We start from the raw sequence: 19791 nt of genomic DNA, 5'->3' as shown, positions 1-19791 counted from the left end.
GGGGCCCCTGCAGCCCACCCGGGGGCCCCGCGGCCCGCGGCCCCGGCCCGCCCCTCCCAGGGGGCCTGCACGGCCCGGCCTCTGGGGGGCTCGGTGTGCTCAGGCCACTGTCCAGCCCCGGAGAGCCGCTCGGGAGCCCCTTCCACAGCGGCTCGTCCGGCGGGGTCCGCGCCCCAGCCCACCCTGGCTGCGGGAAGGGGGTGAGGGGGTTCCCGCCGAGCGCACAGACGCGGCTGGGCACTTCTCCAGAGAGGGGGCGGGAGGGGTCAGCGGCTCCGGAGCCCCCGGCGCCCCTGCGCTGTGCCAACCTCATGCCAGTCCCCGTTTCGCCACCGCGGAGGCGCGGAGGCCGCAGCGTGGGCGGCTCTGCAGACCCCTCCCCTGCCCCGCGGCCGCGGCGGAGGGGACGCCGGGGCTCTCCATCTTCCGGGCTGGCGGTGCTGTCGCCTCCCTGCCCAGCCTGCTTTTCCCCTTCTCTCGACGCCCCTGCGCGGGGACGCGAGGCCCAGGTTCCGCGAGGGCGTGGGCGGCGGAGGCAGCCCCTGCTTCTCCTTGCCGGGAGGTCAGCCCCCCCAAGACTCCATCCCCCCAGCCCCCTGCGCCTGTGGGTGTCTCGGCAGCCCCAGGGTTCCGCCGCCCTCCGCTGGAGTTTCCTGGCTTGGCGGGGAGGGAGCCCCTGGCCACCGCCTCCAGCCGTCCCCCCAGGGGAAGGGGCAGTGGCAGGTCAGGTCACCCGACAGGTTAGTCTGCGGCTGGCTCTCCTCCAGCTACCCGGAGACTCCAGATCAAAGCCCGGGATCGCTTCCCAGAGCTCCTCTGACTTGGGGCGGGCTGGGGACCGAGCGTTGGGGGTGGGGAGCGGCCGTCGCGGCTGGCACCTGAAAGCCGCGTCCCTCCAGCCCGACACCTGCCCACCCCCACCCCGCCCGCGTGGCTCTAGAACCCCCGCCGCCCGCGGACTCCGCCTCCCCCACACGGTCGCCAGCCCGCGTGGATTCCGAGCCCGGCTCCGGAAACCAGTCTGACCACTTCGCCCATTTCCCAAGCCTCCCCGGGGCGGGCGGCCGGCTCGGGGTGGGGTGAGCCGCTGGGGTGCCAGCGACGCTGCGGCGCAGCCCCACTCCCGGCTTCCCCCCTCCCCCGGCCGGGAAAGCTGAGGGTCAGAAGGGCCGCCCGGAACGACCCTGTGAACCGGCAGAGGCGCCGGCTGCCCTGTGGGCGCAACTGTCCGAGGGGACCTGGGCTGCACCCGGGATGCAGAAACGGGGCATTTAAGGCGGCCAGCGGGCCGGGGAGCGCACCTGGCTGGGCCACAGTTGTTGCCCATGAGACGGAGGCCTTGTGAGGACAGACCGGCCTCCAGGGCCAGGTGGGCAGAAGGGAGACACCCCAGCGGCTGAGCGCGTGGGCTGTGCCCCCAGCCCACTGGTGCACGGAGTCCAGAAGCTTTGACAGATCCCTGTGGGGAAGGGGTGGCACCCAGGCCCAGCCCCAGGCCCAGCTGCAAGAACTCCCAGAGGGTAGGGCCCACTCCCTGTGTGGCCAGCAGCAGAGGCCCCAGGAGGGCCACAGGCCAGGGCTCTGCCAGGCACCTGCCCAGGGCCTCTCGGTGCCCTGCGGGGTCTCCAGCCACATCAGAGCTGTGGCCTGGTGTACTCTTTGAGCTGGGTGTGTGGGGGTGGGGGCGGGGTCCCTGTGTGCCAGGTTGAAAGGGTTATGAAAGGTGCAGGGGGGTGGAGCTGAACTTCCCCCTGGGAAGGTGTTGGAGGGGGGCGGGCAGAGTTGAACCAGAGCCCCAGGCGAGGGTACAGGCCAGGCTGAACGGGCCATGGCCACAGCAGCGAGAGGGCCGGGGAGCCCCCTGCCCAGGCTGTCTCTCCAACCACTTGGAAGCTGTATTCACCTCCAGGTAGGAGCGGTCAGCAACCCTGAGGCCCTGGCCCTGGGCAGGGGGCAAGGGCTGGACTCCAGGGGCTTCCACGGCTTTGGGCCTAGGGCCTCTGCCTCCGAGGTTATGGATTTCCAAGGAACAAACCCAAGCGTGGCCCACATCTGGGCCTGACCCCCAGCTCTTCGGGGTGGGGGCGTAAGTTTCCCCAGGCCTCCCTTACCTTGCCTGCACAGTGGGGCCGTGGTGAGGATTCGGGGAGTAACGCCCACACGCCAGCACTGAGAAAGTGGGGCGGCGAGGCCCCTGTCCATGTCGCCACTGTCTCTTTGGCCACGACGACTTGGAAAAGCTGCCCGACATGCCCCACGTGTTCCCCTCGCTGGTGCTGCACGTGACACCGGCGTGGAGGCCACAGTGGTGGGGGGACGCTGCCCCCCTTCCTATGCCTGCCCCGCCAATAGCTACCCATCCACCTTCGCCCCTGTTCACCCAGCAGTCACTTCCCGGTGCCTCCCCTGTGCCGTCCAAACTCAGTGCTCAGGACTAGGGGAATTCCTGTGACACAAACAGACACACTCTGCCCTCATGGCGCCTGCAGCCTGGCAGAGGAGAGGAGCCAGCAGCCATGTCTGCCTAGAATCACCTCGGCAGGTGGCAGGTGCAGAGAAGGGGGAGGTGCTGAGGGGGCTTGGACGCAGCTCCCCTGAAGGCCTCGTGAGAGTGGCCTCACCAGCCGGGGGTGTGACCAACGCGTGACGCCACTGCATGGCCACGGAAGCGGGATGAGCACCAAGTGGAGACGGTGAGTGGGTGTGCCCATCCACCCGCGCCTGCCAGAGACGAGAGGCTGCAGAGACCCTCCCGGGTGGACATGGAAGCAGAGGCCTGTGGCGCTGTGGAGACGCCCCTGAAGGCAGGTTGAACGAGGGGGCCTCGGGGGGCTGAGCCAGTTCTGAACGGGGACTTGTGTGGCTCCCATCCTGCACCCAGCCGGCCTGCCTCACCCAGCTTGCATTGCGGGTGGAGCCCCAGGCAGAGGTGCTGCTCCCCGTGGTCTGGGATGCACCTGGGCTCCGGCTGGTGGGCACACGTGTGACGCCACGGGGCAGTGTCCCAGTGTCTCTCCAAGGCTCCGTCTGGCTCCATCCTGGGGGAGCCCCATGCTCCTATGAAGCCCTGTGTTTTGTGGGGTTCGTTCAGCCCTCACTGGGTGCCTCTGGTGCGTGGGAGGCTGTGGCAGAGGGCAGGGTCCTGGCCAGGCCCCTGGGGGGCAGGCATGTGGTGCAGTGGTTTAGGCTGCTTGGGATGTGCGCATTCCGCACAAGAAGGCCTGGGTTCGAGGCTCGGCTCTGCTCCTGACTGGAGGGAGTGGTGCTGGCTCCGGTGTTGGGTTCCTGCCATGCGTGTTGAGACCCGGATTGTTCCTGGCTCTAAGCTTCTTGGTCCCGCTCAGCCCCAGCCACTGTGGCATCTGGGGAGTGAGGGAGCATGGGGGCTCTCTGTCCCTCTCTCTGCCTCTCTAAACCCAAGGCGTACAAATTCACACATTTTTTTTTTCCTTTTTTGACAGGCAGAGTGGACAGTGAGAGAGAGAGAGACAGAGAGAAAGGTCTTCCTTTGCCGTTGGTTCACCCTCCAATGGCCGCTGGTGCGCTGTGACCGGCGCACAGCGCTGATCGGCAGGCAGGAGCCAGGTGCTTCTCCTGGTCTCCCATGGGGTGCAGGGCCCAAGCACTTGGGCCATCCTCCACTGCACTCCCTGGCCACAGCAGAGAGCTGGCCTGGAAGAGGGGCAACCGGGACAGAATCCGGCGCCCCGACCGGGACTAGAACCCGGTGTGCCAGCGCCGCAGGTGGAGGATTAGCCTAGTGAGCCGCGGCGCCAGCTCCAAATTCACACATTTAAAAGAGTAAGCAAAGGCTTCTGAGGGCCCCTCCCCACTGCGAGCCCTGGCTCGGGGGCGGTCAGGGGGCACCTGGGGGCTGCAGTCACCTCTGGGCTCACTCCGGAATGGAAGCTGATGGTGAAAAGTATCAGAGAGAACGAAACAGCCAGCAGCTGTGACAAAGCCACCTCCGCTTTGTCAGGGAAGGAAGAGGTGTGGACAAAGACGAATCCCAGCAACTGGTGCTTAGACAGAAAGGGAGACGCTGGGTGGGGGGAGCGCTTCCCTGCCCCCCCCCCCCACAGATGGGAAATGGCACCCTCCCTGAGGAGGCTGGGCCTGTACCTGTGTAGCCGTGTGCCTGGAACCTGGCGGAACGGTCACGGGACGGCCACAGGACAGCCACGGACGGCCACGGACGGCCACGGTCTCCTGGGGTTTCTACCCTTCCCCGAGGCCGTTCATTCGGTGCAGGCTCATCCAGGCCTTGCAGACTTGGGGCTCAGCTGTGCTGGGAGCTGGCGGGGCAGACGCCCAGGCCCTGCCTGCGAGAGGCTGGGAGCCAGGAGTGGGGGCAGAGCCACCTAGGTGGGGGCGGCAGGACAGAGTCCCACAGGGCCTCCTGCGCCCGACCTGGGGTGTGCCGGGGCTCTGACGCAGAGTCCCCCGCTGGGCAGCTGCGTGTCCGCAGGGCGTGCTGTGGCTGTGGTCACAGAGAAGGCGAGGCCGGCTTGGGCGTCCCCAGGCCCTGGGCAGGGGGAGATGGCCGGCTGCGAGGTGCTCTGGGAAGGGCGCTCAGAGCAGTACTTACAGGTCCACTGAGTGATGTTCTGATCTGGGGAACAGAGACTTGGGACACCAGGGACACCAGGTCACAACCCACCACCACCACACAGGGCGTGGGCCATGCACAGAGCACCTGCCCACAGGAGCCGGCCAGGGCTGCCGAGGCTTCTCGCTCTGCCCAGCTGGGACGGCCGCTGGAGCTGCCCAGGCGATGGCCCCTGTGATGTGAAGGGGGCCCTTCCCTCTGACTTGCCCAGGTCGGGTCAGCTAAGCTGGCCTGCACGCCCCCTGTGCCCTGGGGCGGGAGGCGGTCAGGGAGGGCGAAGGCTCCGTGCCGGCTGTGGGTCTGGAGTCTTCTCCCTCTGCTGTGCTGCTCTGTGGGGCCTCCGTCGGGGGCTTCCCTGGAGCCCTGATGGGGTGGGGGAGGGGCCAGCCCCATGCAGGATGCCCTAGGCCCCTGAGGAGCTTCCTGTTGAGCCGCAGTCCCCCTGGGCCCAGCCTGGGTGTCACCAGCTTGACCACGGTGCCACAGTGGCATGGGCCGTGGGAGAGCCACCCTGAGCAGCCGCACGTCTGCATGGGGTCTCGCGCTCACTGTGCCCAACTCAGGGCTGTGCGGCCTCTCACTCCTGCCCTGTGCCCAGGCTGGGAGGCCAGTGGGAGAGCAGGAAGGCCGAATTCACTCCTGGCTCATTTGCAGCCTGTGGACAGGGTGGCGATGCCCGGGGCAGCAGGAGGAGGTCCCCGGAGCATCTGTCGTGGACCCTTCCCGCCAGGAGCTGGACTGCGTGTGGTGGGGGCCCTGCCATTCCCAGGGGCAGGCCCCACCCAGGTGCCTTCATCACAGAGCAGTTCACCCCTTTGGGTCCACACCTCCCAGCAGGGGAGAAAAAAGACCGGGCAGCCAGGGCAGGGAGGTGGGACCGGGCAAGGTGGGCTTGGCAGTCCCAGACCTCTCTGCGCCTTCGGGCCTCCTCGGTGCCCACCCTGCCCTGGGGTTCCTTAGCCCATCTCTGAGCAATCTCTGTGCTGGGAACTATCACCTCCAGTGCACAGCGGGAGGCTCCAGGATCTCTTGACCCCTCTGCTTCTTCCCTCCCTCCCTTCCTCCCACTAACAGCTCTGGGGCACCTGCTGGTCTTGGAGCAGAGGGCAGAGCAGCCACACAGACAGGACCTGCCCACGCGGCGTCTGCGTTCTCCAGGGGCAGTGGGACAAGTGAGCAAGTCGGTGGCGTCAGATGGGGACCGCTGCTCCGGTGGGGCCTTAGGAGCCGCGCTCGGGAGCTCAGGGGCACAGCAAGCCGGCTCTGCCTGCCTCACCCCTCCTCCCTCTCTCTGCCACACCCTGCTGCCACAGTAGGGTTGGGCTCAGCTGGGGGGTGTGAGGGCCCATGCCATGCTGGAGGCCGCCCGCGGCCCCACCCTCCGGGATCCCCATTTGTTAGTGCTGAGGCTGTGGGGCAAAAGGCTAGACTTCAGGGGGTCGTCAAGGAAGCAGAGAGCATGCCCAGGCTGCTTCCGGCGGCGGCTGCAGCCTTCGGCTTCCCAGCCCTGCCATGGGGCTCCAGGGCCGGCGCCTGTCCCCAGCCCCATGGGGGGCTCCAAGGACCTCTTAAGGTCTCAGCATTTTTACAGCTTACAGAAGAGTTGGGGGGTGAGGGGAGGCACTTCCTGTCCTCTTAGTCCAGGTGCACCAGCTGTTCCCTTATCCCCTGTCCTCTCTCCTCCTCCACTGCCCTCCCATCTTTTCTGAGTTATTTGACGATAGTGGGAAGTCATGTGCTTTTTCATTTAAAGAATTTTATAAAGATTTATTTATTTATTTGGAAGGCAGAGTGACAAAGGGGCGGGGGGAGAGACAGAGAGACATCTTCCATTTGCAGGTTCACTCCCCAAATGGCCACAATGGCCAGGGCTGGGCCAGGAGCTTCTCCAAGTCTCCCACGTGGGTGTAGGGGCCCAAGCACTTGGGCCTCAGGCCACTAGCATGGAGCTTGATTGGATGTGGAGCACAGCAGACTTGAACCTGTGTCCATATGGGATGCCAGCATCACTGGCTGTGGCTTTGTCTGCTACGCCACAGCGCCAGACCCTCGTGTGCTTTTTTTTTTTTTAAGGGTTTATTTTTTGGGCGGCAAATTGACAGAAGGCAGGAGAGAGGAGCGATCTTCCACCTGCAGTTCACTCTCAAATGCCTGCAACAGCCAGGGTTGGGCCAGGCCCAGGTCAGGAGCCTGGAGCTCGTCCCAGGTCTCCCACATCGGGGGCAGGGACCCACGCGCTTGGCCATCTTCTGCTGCCTTCCCAGACAGGGACCGGGTTGGAAGGGGAGCTGTTGAGGCTCTGGCTATGGGCTGCTGCTGCGGTCAGGGACAGCTTACCCTGCAGCACCGCAAGGCTGACCCGGAAGTCCCGTGCCTTTTATGCCTCATGCAGCCTTCAAACGATTTGAGAAAAATGGGCATCAAAGATAAGTTTATTTTGGTGCAAAAAAAAAAAATGGAAATGCATGCACACGAGAGGTCACCCCACAGTTCGTGACCCACAGATATTTAAAAAATGCAATGCACGGGCTTCAGAGCGCTTTTGAACAAAAATAAATTTGTCTATTAACTGCATTTTTCCAAGAACAAAGGCCCCAGTGCAGTTACCAGGATGGGCTGCTGCCCCGATCTGCTACTGTTGCACAGTCTATCTGCACTGGGGGCTGGCGTTCAGCTAGCAGCTACATTACCGGGTCCCCAGCAGAGTTCCCCAGGCTCATCCCTGGCTCCAGCTCCTCGCCCCAGCTGCCTGCTCATGCAGACTCAGAGAGGCAGCCGGTGGCGGCTCAAAGTATGGGGTCCCTGCCACTCACACGGGAGACCTCGGTTGAGTTGTTGGCTCCTGGCTTTGGCTTGGCCCAGCCCCTCCTGCTGCAGGTGTCTGGGGAGTGGACAAGTGGATGGGAACGCTCTCTGCTTCCTGTTTGTCTCTGCCTCCTCAGCATTGTGGGCTCCTCCATGCATCCCGTCAGGAGGCCTGTGGTGCCAGCTTGTCCCGACATCGGTGACATTTGCTCCCGACTTGGTCTCTCTCTCTCTCTCTTAAGCTTTGTCTTTATTTGAGAGGCAGACTGAGAGAGGGAGAGAGATCTTCCGTCTATTGGTCCACTCCTCAAGTGTCCATAACACTGGGGCTGGGCCAGGATGGAGCCAGGAGCCAGGAACTGCACCCAGGTCTCCCACGGGCTGGCGGGGCCCAGCACTGGAGCGGTCACCTGCGGCCCCCCAGGGAGCTGGGTCAGAAGCAGAGGTAGGACTGTCAGAAGCAGAGACAGCCCGATGTGGGACCTGGACCCGGCGTCTCGGGCAGCTGCGGCCCTGGCCCGGGTGTCCTCCAATCCCCGCCTCCTCCCATCCCCAGCTTCTGAGTCTTTCTCTGCGGTCGTCTGTGGTTTCCATTCCTGCCCCTTTGGCCTCCGTACTTTTGCTTCTCTCTTTATCTTAGGTCCTGTCCCGGTCTCCTCTCTCTCTGCTTCTATTTCCACCTTTGACTCTGGTCCTGTCTCACCCCTCCCCCACTCCTGGGTGTCCCCAGACAGAGCTCTGGGTCAGCCCACACTGACCACCTCACTGTGTGCATGCTCTAGTTTGTGGTTTTCTTTCTTTCTTTTAAATATATTTATTTGAAAGGTGGAGTGACAGAGAGAGAGGCAAAGACAGAGAGAGGGGTCTTCCACCTGCTGGTTCGCTCCACAAATGACTGCAATGGTTGGGGCTGGGCCAGGCTGAATGAAGCCAGCAGGCTGGGCTGGCAGGGAGCCAAGAACCAGGGCCATCATTTGCTGTCTCCCCAGGCGCAATGGCAGAGAGCTGGATCAGAAGTGCGAAGTAGCCGGGATTCGAACCGAGTTCTGATATGGAATGCGGGCATCCCCGGGGCAGCTTAACCTTCTGTCTACTCCCGCGCTGTTTTCCAAGAGGACTCAAACGGGGACAGAGAGTGTTCATTCTGCGGGCTGAACCCAACGCATCACAGCCTAAGCTGGCCCCTGGGGGGAGGGCAGGCTTCAGAGGCCCCCACCCTGCCCTGGGGAGCCGGGGTGGGTGAATGCTATCTGTCAAGGCAAGGCCACATCAAAGTGCTGAGGTTGGCAGGTTCCACCCACCCAGACCCCACGTGCTCTCCCAGGGTCAGGCCCCAGAGCACGGTCCGGAGAACAGAAGCCAGACCGCGGCCACACACGTGGCACTCACCCGCCATGGCAGCGAGTTACGTGGTCATCATTCCTGCCACTCTGTAGCCGGTGACCCTGGCGCCCCAGTGGGGGGCAAAGAATGACATCTCTTGGGTGAAACCGACGCTTCACCCGGATGTGGCCATGGTCTCCTGGGGCCCCGTGTCCCTACCTGTGGCGCTCAGCCCCTCACTGCCCCAAGCTCCAAGCTCCCAGGAGCTGGCCATGCCACCACCAGTGGGCCGGCCCTCCCTGGGGCCTCCCTCCACCCTCCACTGCCCTTGCCCGGTTGTGCCTGTGAAAGCTGTGTGGCGCATCTGTGTGCTCCTCGCCTGGACCGGCCCCAGGGACTTTCCGCCCTTCCGGTTCCTGGCAGAGTTTTGTTTTCATCTGCGGCAGTGGCATCCATGGAAGGAGGCGTCACACGTACAGCACAGGACAAAGGGAACGTTCCGGCCACCTGTCTGGTCCTTCCTGCTGGGCCAGGGCGGGGCGCCACCAGGCTCGGCCTAGGGAGCTGACCACAGGCTCCGGGAGTGCCCAGGCCGCCCAGCCCAGGCCGGGGCCACCATGGCCACAGCTGTGGCCGCCAAGGCCCACCTTCCCGAGGCTCCCGACTTCCACTTGGCTGCTCCTCCTCCATCTCCCTGGGGTTTCTCAGCTCACGGCTCGGCAGCTCTCGCCCGTCCCCGGACCTGTTGGCAGGCCAGAAGAATAACTCATGTGAGTCAAAAGCAATTTGCAAACATAAATAATTTTCAGTGCCAGGAGGGGAGCTGCAGGCCAGGCTGTGTCTCCCTCGCCTGCCGGGCGGGGACTTCCTCTCCCCTCCTGGGCGCTCCTGGAGACACGGGGCACACCATAAACAGAACAGGAAATGGCTGAAGGAGGGGTCCTGCTCGCCCGTGCCCCTCGCCGCTGTGTGGCGTGTGCGTGCTCTGTGGTCCCACCTCCTCTAGAGGACCAGAGAGAGGCAGAGGCCCTCGCCGGCACCTGGTCTGGGCCGAGTTTTCTCTTGTCCTCCATGGAGATCCTGCGAATCCCAATGAAGAATGGGTGACACCCTCATATAGCCGCAGGCCACTCCACGGCCACCTCTTCTCACCGAGAACACCGCCCGACCCCTGACCTTTGTCAGACGCCGGGTCGCGCTGGCGTTTACCGCCTTGCCAAGCGGCCGTCGAGGGTCTCGGCACAGAGCGGCGTCTTTCTGGACCACCAAGACATTAGGCACAGCTTCCCGGAGCCACCCCAAAGGCTGTCGCAGCGAGAGAAACAATGAGAAACCAGACACCGTGGAATTAGTGAAGAATCTCTCAGATTGAAACAGGAAAGGGAGGAAATCCTGGGGGCTTACACCTTACCTGGCGCAGGGCCAGTTGTTGGCCGATATTCACAGCTTGGGCAGCAAGGACCATGCATGGCGGCCGCACCGGCTGGACAGCCACAGCCCTCCTCAGGCCTGAATACAGGCTCACATGAGGACGTGTGCGCACCCCCTGCATAGGCAGGCATGGGTGCACCAGGGCTGCACACACAATGCACGCAGGCACACACATGCACACCGCGCACGCGCACAATGCACGCAGGCACACACATGCACGCACACGCGTGTGCAGACGTGCACACGCAGGCACCTGCATCTCGGACGGGCCTTGTTAACGCCAGCCCCAGCCCCAGCTTAGATTTGCAAACTTGTAGATAATCGGGTGTGTCAGGCCTAGCCCACACAGCTCACGCGAGGATCAGACCTGCAGGGAACTGTGTGTGTTTGGAGGTCACACGTGGACCTGTGTCTCTACCATTGTGAGCCTCTGCTTACACAGGCACTCAAGGGTGAGGCGTGGCACCCACACAGGCAGCACTTGGCTAAGCGCAGAACTCCAGCCGCAGGGTCTCCTGGGACTCGCTGAAGGGTCACCCTGGGGTCTGGGCCTCCCTTTCCATCGGGGGTCTCAAGATTCTCCCGGGTGCTTCAGGTGGGAGCAAGGGAGTGGCAGGACCCCCGGGAAGAGAGCAGGTGCCTGCCGCGTGGGACCCAGCTTCCTGTCCCGGGGCCCTCTTCTGTGTGTGTGTGACACCCCGGCACACCTTCTAGCTGGGAGAACCGAGGCCACCCTGATGCACCCTGATTAACAAGCAGTGGACGGGGTGCGGGCCGTGAATGGTGACGACGTTAGTGGTCCACAGAGCGGGCCCCGGCATAACCTGGAAGGATGGGGACCCAGCTGGCCTCCGAAGGACCCTCGGGGCCCTGGAGGCTGCTGACCCGGCTTCCCCCCACCCCCCGACCTGGGGCAGGTTACTCAAGCCCCCAGGCCTCATCCTGTCCACAAGGGCCCACCTCCTGCAGAGTGACAGGGGAGACGCCCACTGCAGTGCCCAGCGGGTGACAGGCACGTGCAATCCATGTTGGCTGTCACCACGGGAGGCAAAGGGCAGATGGCAGCGTGGGGGAGGGGCACGCTCTTGGGGAAATGGCCACCCGAAGTAGCCACTTGAGTCCAGAGCACTGGGCCTCCGGCCTGCCTCCTCCTCTGCTGGCGTCTCGGTGAGCAGCTCACACGGTGCATGGTGAGAACAGTCCCTGGGCCGATGCCACGCCTGGGGCCCTGGGCCGAGGGCAGGGACTGATGGCGGCCCCGGGGGTTCAGGACAGAGATGCTGGCTGTGGCACTGGGTGCTGGACGTGCCCTGGTACCCGGGTGTGTATTCAGAGAATCTTCCAGAAGTGCCCAAGGCTCTTCCTCACCGGCAGGCTCAGCTCTCAGGGCGACACAGAGAGGGTCCGGTAAAGGCGCGCCAGCCCAGCATTGGGGTCCACACGGTTGTGGGCATGGGAGGCGCCTCAGCTCAGAAGGGGGGGTTGAGGGTCAATTCTGTCCTCCACTTCTTTGTCCCCCTGCACAGAGACCCCCAACCCACCCCTACCTCAAATAGCAGGTGAGGGACCCGGGGCCAAGGAGCCAGTGTCCCTGCCATGCGCACATGCCCAGAGCCTGCAGCCTGGGGGGCCTTCGGCTCCCTAAGCCTCCTCTCTCTCCTGCTGGAACCAACATCGCTGTGGGTGGGGGTGGGGCCGACCACGCCGCCCATGCAGGAGCCAACAGGACCTCCAGAGAAGTCCCAGGGTGCTCAGCGACACGTGAGTGTCATAAACAGCACGGCCCTTTTCTGCTGCTACCAGAGACAGGCACAGACGGGCACAACAGGAGACCGCGATGGCTCGGGCCGGGCTGGGAGCAGAGAGCACAAGGCAGCTCTCCCAGGTGGGTGACAGCCCCAAGGACTTGAGCCCCCTGCTGTCTCCCGGAGCGTGCCCGGGCAGAGCTGGTGCTCAAACCCGTGTACCCCCGTGTGGGACGTGGGTGCCACCCGCTCCCCCACAATGCATCCCTCCTACAACATACAAACGCTGGGGTGGGCGTTGTGCCACTGTGAATGTCCCACCACTCGGGACATCTGTGTCGGTCCCAGCTCTTCCAGATTCCAATCCAGCCCCCTGCCAATGCACCTGGGAGGCAGCAGCTGAGGGCTCAAGTGCTCGGGCCCCTGCACCCACGAGGGAGACCTGGGTGGAAGTTCCAGGCTCCTGGCCGTGGCCTGGCCCAACACCGGCTGTTGCAGCCATCTGGGGAGTGAACCAGTAGATGGAAGATCTGTCTGTCTCTCTGTCACTTTGCCTTTCAACTAAATGAATAAATGCGTTGTTTTTTTTTTTAAAGGAGAAGTATGTCTCCAATATTGCATAGGAACATACTTAGAAACTCCGCACTGTGCATCTGAAATTCTAAGTCAGCTGGGTGTCCCCACTTCTTCTCTACTCACTCTGGCGACCCTGGACCCGAAGCACCCAGGATCTGTGGACCCCGCCCATCCAGGGGACCCGAGCTTGGCTCCCCGGAAAACAGCTGGGGAGGGGCTGGCCTTTCGGGGGACGGACCTGCAAGTGCTGGGTCAGCTCCAGCCCCATGCGAAAGGTTCAGTTGGAGAAAAACAACTGAGTTTGGGATTCTGGGTGTGCAGGCTGAAGAGCCAGCTCCCTGAATCCGGCTGTGAGAAGGCTGTGAAAGGCCAAGGGGGGGGGGTCAGGCACAAGCAGCCCCCACCATGGCTGGCACCACGGGACCTCACCACCCAAAGCCTCCTGTGCCTGTGCCAGGGCCCCTGACCCTCTCTGAGCATCCCCAGCCTTGGCCACATCTTCAAAGGCCTGTGTCCAGCAGGCCCTGGGGAGGAGCCGCCAGGGGGTGTCTCTGCGGGCCGGGAGCAGCAGCCCCGCTTTAGACTCAGAAGAAAACCAGGCAGCGGCCATGAACCCTGGACAAGCTGTCTGCCCATCAGAAGCTCAGATTCACCCCACAGGGCACCTGAGTGGGCAGATGCTCACGGGGTGCCAGGCCCCTGCCCTGGCCGTCTCCGACACCCCACCAGGCCTGGCACCAGCCTGGGCACCCGAGCAGCCCCTGCTGACCTACCCAGGCCTCTGCTCCGGGGCTCTTCCCGGGACACCCCCTCCCCCAGGCCTGGGCCACACCTCGCAGTCTCTGTCGTGGGGCCCAGGGAGTGCCATTCCCCAGGCTCCCCTTCCCACCTCCGGGTCTGCACCGGAGACGGAGCCCTCGCCTGGCACGGGCTTTTGTGTGCCAGGCGGTGACGGACAGGCCCAATTCCAGTGCGGAGCAGGCAGCTTGCCAGCAGCGAGCGCACCCTCCCCGGCCTGTGGCTGGCACAGGACATTCATTACGTGGCGGGGGAGGGGCGTGTTGCGCTCGCTCGGAAGGGGGCTTGGGGTGATGCGGGTGGTGGGAGGGCCAGTTCACAAAACCCGGGGCGAGAAACTCCAACGGTTTCTTTTTCTTTTTTTTTTTAAAGAACTTCCCTGCCCTTCTCCCCTCCCCCAGCGTCGGCGCTCGTGGCCTGCAGCCAACACTGGCCACTCCGTCCGCCCTCCGGCGCCGCCCTCCCGGGCTCCAACTCTCCCCCGGGCTCCCGCCACCTCCCCGCCATCCTGAACCACGCTGACCTCTTCCGCCCCGGGCCCCCCGCACGGGCTTCGGGCAGGGGAGGCGCCCGGCGCACCCCAAACCCCTGGGGCCCCGCGCGGCCCCTGGCCCCGCTCGGGCAGCTGGAGACCGCCGCGTCCGCAGAAGGCTGGCCTCGCTCGGGTCAGCGGCTTCCTGGCCCCCCGGGCCGCACCCGAGCCGGGGTTCCCCGCGCCCCCTCGGGGCCCTCAACTCCTTCCGCACCCGCGACGCCACGAGCCCCGGCCAGCGAGCGCCGCCGCCGCCTCCTGCCTCGTTCCGCGGGCAGCTCCCTGCCCCCGCCCGCCCGCGCCTCGGCCGGGGCCTCCGGCCTAGTGGCTTCCGGGGAGAGCGCCGGCAGAGACCGAGGCCCGCGGGCCCTCGGCGGGGAAGGGCCGGGGATGCGGACGAGGGGCGCCCGCGGGACCTGGCCGCCGGGCGGGGACTTGGAGCTCGGGTACCCCTGCCGCGCCTGGGGCTGGGGGCGCGGGACCGAGACCACCGCAGCCGCGCGCCAGCCCCCCCTGCGCGCTCCACTTCTCAAGACTGGACCGGCGGGCGCCGTGGACACCGCGGGCCGGGCAACCCCCGGGCACCGGGACGGCTCGGCCCGGAGCAGACCCCGAGCGCCGCAGGTGTCCGCGGAGGCGGAAGTAGGCGAGGGGCGAGGGGCAGGGCCGGCCCCTCCGCGCTCGGCTCACACCGCGAAAATGCACCTTTGACATCTCCATTTAATATTTACATTCAAGCAGGTAATAAGCTTATCGTTTAGACACTTAGAGTAGCAGCTGTTTCTAGAGAGCTCCTTTAGCCTTTTAACAAACTTTTTTTTTTTTTTGCACATAGAAACAACACATCCATGTATACAGTATCAAAAAATATATACCGAGGTTACTGGTACTGCAGTTCCTGGATCGGGCAGGGGACTGAAGTGAACCCAAGTACTGGACGAGGGGAAGGGAGGCGGAACAGAAAATAATCTGATATAGAATAACATGATCTAGAGGGCACTCCATAAATCTAGGATTTTATATTTCCATATATAAATACCTACAAATAAATATATATATATTTATATATATATGTATACCGGCCCAGAGGAGGGGGTCGGGCTCTTTGAGCTCCAACAATACGATTCAAAGAATAACACCACGTACAAACGCGAGGAGAGGCGGCACGGTCCGGGCGGACACGCGGGCGGCCCGCCGGGTCCGAGGTTTGCGCGCACGCGCGCTTGGAGGCCGAAGGCGCCCGGCGGGGCCCCCACCCCGCGGCGGCCAAGCCCTCCCCCCGGGGGGCGGTGCTGCCCCTTCCCACGCGCTCCGGCTACACCGTCACGTACTCCTTGAAGGTGACAGTGAGGCAGTTCGCGGTGACGTCGGTGATAATTATATTCCCAAAGAAGGGCTTGAACTCGCTCAGCGGCTCGGCGGGCTCGTCCTGGGCCTCGGCCGGGGGCTTCTCGGCCGCGGAGGCCGGCGCCGTGGGCGGCGCGGGGGCCTCCGGCTTCACCAGCAGCGCGCCGGGCGGCTCCCCAGCGTCGCCGCGCGTCTTGACGCATCGCAAGTCTATGGGCTCGTCCAGGTCCGAGTCCAGCAGGATGACCTCCGGCTGCGGCAGGGCGGGCGCGGGGCCCGCCTCGGCGGCCGGGCTGCCCCCCAAGCAGGTGGGCGTGCTGATGCTGCGCGCCGTGAGCCGCTTCTTGCACGGCTCGCGCTCGCCGTGGGTCTCGGAGAGGCAGCGCTTGCGCGCGTGGGCCAGGCCGAGGCCGGCGGCGTGGGCGTGGGGGTGATGGTGGTGGTGCGGGGGCGGGTGCGGGTGCGCGCCGCGGGCCGGGTCCCAGGCCAGCGGGTCGGGCTTGGTGGTGAGCTGCAGCGGCTGCTCGCCCAAGGCCTCCTTGCTCGGGGACAGCTTCCGGGCGCCGGCGTCCTGGGGCTGCGGGTCCCCGGGCCCGGGCGCCTCCTCCTCCCGCCGCCGGCAGGCCGCCTCCGCCTTGCGCTCCTCGGGCACCGCGGCCTTCTTGAAGGTCCTGTCGGCCGGCGGGTGGCGCTCCTCGGCCGCCCGCTTCTTGTGGCCCGGGGAGCGCGCGTCGCCCTCGGCCGCCTCGCCCGACTTGATCTTGGCCGCCTGCATGCCGTTCTCCATGTACTTGCTCATCACGATCACGATGCGCCCGTTCTTGTTCTTGTTCTTGACGATCTTCATTTTGCCCCCGATGCCATTGCCGGCCGCCGCGGCTTCCTTGGGGGCCGCCGCCAGCCCGTTGGGGGGCCCCTTCTCCGAGCCCTTGCCCGGCGCCCCGGCGCCGCCGCCGCCGCCCAGCGGCTTCACGGCGCCCAGGTAGCCCTTGGTCCCCGCGCCGTGGGCCCACTTGTCGGTCGCGTGGCTCTTGGCGCCCAGGTCCGGGCAGGTGGGGCTGGGCGCCTCCTTGTGGCCGCCCTGGTACTGCAGGTCGTACATCTTGGGGTCCGGCTGGTAGGGGTGGTGCTTCTTGCTGTTGAGCTGGTAGTAGTACTTGCCGCCCTTGCCCGGCGGCGGCGGCGGCTTGCCCGCCCGCTCCTTGCTGTGCGGCTGGTAGGGGTGGTGCTTCTTGCTGTTGAGCTCGTACTGGTGCCCCTGGCCCTTGCCCTGCGCGCCCAGCTCCAGCTTGGCACGGTTGTCGGCCGAGGGGTCCTGCAGGCCCGTGAGCACGTTGGAGCGCCGGGCGAACGTGGGCACCTGCGCACAGAGGGGCGGCAGTGAGCGGCCGGAGGGGGCGGGCCTGGGAGAAGGGAGGCAGGGCCAGGGTGCTGTGGAAGGACCCCCTCCCCACGCCTCGGGGAGAGGGAGCCAGCACTCACCTGCACCACCAGCGGCTTGGGCTTCGGGCCTCTCTTCCGGTACCCCATCAGCTGCTCCTGCCGTTCCCTGGGGGAGGGGCCACAGGGGGCAGCGCTATTAGCCTTGGGGGGGGGGGTCACCTGCCCTGCTCACTCCTCACCAGCCCTCCCCTTGGGTGAGACCGCAGCCAACCCGCACCTGCGCAGGAGGGTCCTAGGCGAACCGCTCCCCACCTCTGACGTCCCGCACCTGCACCGCCCTCCTCCCCCCCCAGCCTCTCTAAGCAGCGAGGTGGGAGCCCGAGGCGGGGTGGCCGGCCCTGGAGCCCAGCTTTCGGCTGGGGACGACCAGCAGGCCCGGAGGAGCCGTGCGCCGACCTGGTCTCTCGGTTATAGACCGGGGGCCGCTAACGACCTCATTAGGATTGAGATAAAGGGCGGCGGGGGGAAGGGCCGGGCACTGGGCAGGGGGAGGGGCTGCGCCCGTGTTTACCCGGCGGCACGTGAGCCAATTAGGGGCTGGGGGCGGGGGCCGGCCGCCCAGGCCAGGCGCTGAGCCACCTGGTGAACCGGCTCGGGCCTGGCGCAGCCGAGCAGGTGGGCGGGACGGAGAAGCACCGCCCCGGGCCGGAGCCGGCCTCCAGGCCCGCCCAGGTGTCCGAATTATCAAGCCAGCCCACGCGCCCGGGCCCGGGCCCCGGCGGCCGCAGGACGCGCCGATCCCGGCGGACAGAGACCGTGTGCAGCGGGGAGGCTTGCGGCCCGCCAGAGGTGCGGCCCCTCCCGCGGCCTGAGCCCCCCGCTGCCCGGGGGCTGCCGCAGGGGAGCTGCGCCACGCCCCGGGGCTGGGTCGAGGCCTGACTCCCGAGTTGCGTGGCATTGCAACAGCCTGCGTTTCTACGTCTCCGGGGACCCATTATGCAACATGGCATCAGCCGCGGACACGGGGGCGGGGCGGGATGGGGGGGGGGACCTCCCAGGTGCAGCCGCGGCGGGATCCCGGCTCCGCGCCCCCCTCCCCAACGGCGTCGCAGGAGAGCGGCCTCGCCGCTGAGGGTCGCCGGCTCGGATCGCAAGGGCTACAGGTTCGGTTGGAGCGCCCTACGCGCCACAGGAAAGAATGTAAAATAAAAGGGGTAGGGGGCTAGCAGGCCGCAGGGCGGCTCCTCCCCCCTCAGCCTGCCCCCTTCCGTCCTCCCCAAACAGGCGCAGCCCCGGGCGGCGAATCCAGCTGTGGCAGCTGCGCTGTGGCGCGTGTCCGTGCGCGCCGGGGCGAGGGGCACCGGGCTTCCACCACGCCTGCAGGCCCCTGGGTCTCCAGTGGGAAGGAGGCGGAAGGCCTTGTCGACTTTCCTCCAGCCGACAACAGGTTAAACTCAGCCCCGTGACGTCCCGGCGGTTTCACAACGCCAGCTCCCTGGGCTGCTCCGCCAGGTGCCCGTGCCAAGCGGCCGGTGGCTCGCGGAGGGCACCACCTAGGCCCCGGACCGCGGCCCCGGGGCTGCGCCCGGAGGGCGGCCGCGGGCTCTCCTGGGCGGCCGCGGGGCCACCCACACGCAGCTCCCCCAAAACACAAGCCTGGCCTTCCGCGGCCCCGCCCCGCCCCCACCTCCAAGGACGCGGGTGAGAGGCGCCGAGGCCGCAGCCCGGGGGCGGGGCCCGCCGCTGCCGCCCCCCACCCCCACCCCCACCCCGTCCCCTTCCCGCACGCGGCTCCGGCGGCGGCCGCGCGGGGGACGCTCACCTGTTCTGGAAGGCGATCAACAGCCGCGGGTCCAGGATGTTCTCCTCGGGCTCCCACGTGTTATATCTTGCAAGGCAAGAGGGAGGGGGCACGGCGTGTTAAAAAGAAAAAAAAAAAAAAAAGGAAAAAAAAAAAAACGCGCGAGCCGGCTCGGCGGCGGCGGCGGCCAGGTGCGCAGCGGCACAGGCCCTACCGCGCCTTCCGGAGCCGTCGGCTCCCTGGCTGTGCCTGCGTGCGCAGGGTGCGGGCCGCGGTCCCCGCTGCACGCTCGCTCCCCACCCGGGCAGAAGGAACACACGCGGGCAGGAAGCGGGGAGGAAAATGAAAATGAAACCAGCAGTTTATTTTGCAGTTGTCAACAATTTTAAGCATGTTCCTGCGCCGCGTTCCGAAGCCACTCCGCGCCGCAGGAGCCCCGCGCGCAAGGTCGCCGCCCCCTCCCCGTGAGGGCTCCGGCCGCTGCCCGCCCGACCCCTCGTCCGATCGCCCGCAGCCCCGGCCGCCGCCCGCACCCCCTCGCGGCCCCGGGGCCCGCTGTCACGCGCGAACCGACCCGCAAGTTCTCCGGCACACAAGGATGTGCCTTGCCCCGCGTGCGTGCGTGCGTGTGTGCGCGCGCGTGTGCCTGCGCGTGTCTCCATCCGGTGCCTTCGCATTTCAAATTAAAGAAAAAAAAAAAAAAAACGCTCCACCGCCAGCGCCGCGGTGACAGTCGCCAGCTTCCCTGCCTTCGCCTTCCCTCCCCGCACCACTAGGAGGGGGGCGGCTCACAATTGCATTTTCGTCGCTTTTTAATTTTTTTTTTTTTTTTGGTTTTGCAATATGGAGCCGTTCGGCGGAGGGAGAGGCGAAAGGAGCCATTTTCTGCCGCACATCCGTGCCTGCGCCCTCCCTCCCTCCGCCGGCCTCCCCGGCTCGCCCCGCGGCCCTGCAGCGCCGCCGGCCCCTCGCAGCGCATAAATTAGTGATGGCATTTCTCGGAGCGCCGAGCACAACGCAGGGCGCCGGGCCCGGCGCGGCGCCGCGGCTCCCCAGTGCCTGCCACCGGCCTCCCCACCCCCTCCCCGCTGCCCCCGCCTCCCGCCCGCTCCCCCGCCGCCCCGCCGGCGCGGCGGGTCCGGCCGCCACTTACTTGGGGGACCAGCCTCTCCATTTCACCAGATACTCCACTCTGCCCTGCGGGGAGAGACAGCGCCGCATCAGCTTCCGCGGGATCCCGGCCCGGCCCGCAGCCTCCCCACCCCCTCCGCGCCGGCCGCCCGGCCCCGCTCCCGCGCCGCCGCTGCCCCACCTTGCGGATCCGCTTCTTCTCGATGCTCTCCACGGCGAAGACGTGCTCGCCAACAGCTGGCAGCTCCATGGCCCAGCCGGAGCGCGCCGGGGCGCGCGGCTGCAGACGCTGCTGGCTACCGCCGGCGCC

At 66.1% G+C, this 19791-nt stretch overlaps 2 protein-coding genes across 2 annotated transcripts in view; one reads left to right on the top strand and one right to left on the bottom strand.

Moving 5' to 3' along the window:
- LOC133776847 (collagen alpha-1(I) chain-like) overlaps positions 1-14530 on the top strand; it is a 24755-nt gene extending 10225 nt beyond the window's left edge. The window contains exons 8-11 of the mRNA XM_062216115.1: positions 104-200; positions 460-562; positions 941-1079; positions 13711-14530. Of these exons, the coding sequence (XP_062072099.1) occupies positions 104-200; positions 460-562; positions 941-1079; positions 13711-14530 (1159 nt within the window). The remainder of the gene's footprint in view (positions 1-103; positions 201-459; positions 563-940; positions 1080-13710) is intronic.
- CBX4 (chromobox 4) lies at positions 14522-19791 on the bottom strand. Its single transcript, XM_062216666.1, has 5 exons — positions 19663-19791; positions 19504-19547; positions 18372-18437; positions 16649-16715; positions 14522-16526 (listed from the first exon to the last, which is right to left on the bottom strand). The coding sequence occupies exons 1-5, from the start codon at positions 19729-19731 to the stop codon at positions 15135-15137; spliced, it is 1638 nt and encodes a 545-aa protein (XP_062072650.1). The 5' UTR covers positions 19732-19791; the 3' UTR covers positions 14522-15134.

This window comes from Lepus europaeus, chromosome 18 (genome assembly GCF_033115175.1).
Source record: "Lepus europaeus isolate LE1 chromosome 18, mLepTim1.pri, whole genome shotgun sequence".
Classification (NCBI taxonomy): domain Eukaryota; kingdom Metazoa; phylum Chordata; class Mammalia; order Lagomorpha; family Leporidae; genus Lepus; species Lepus europaeus.
This window is presented reverse-complemented; position numbering and strand designations above follow the sequence as displayed.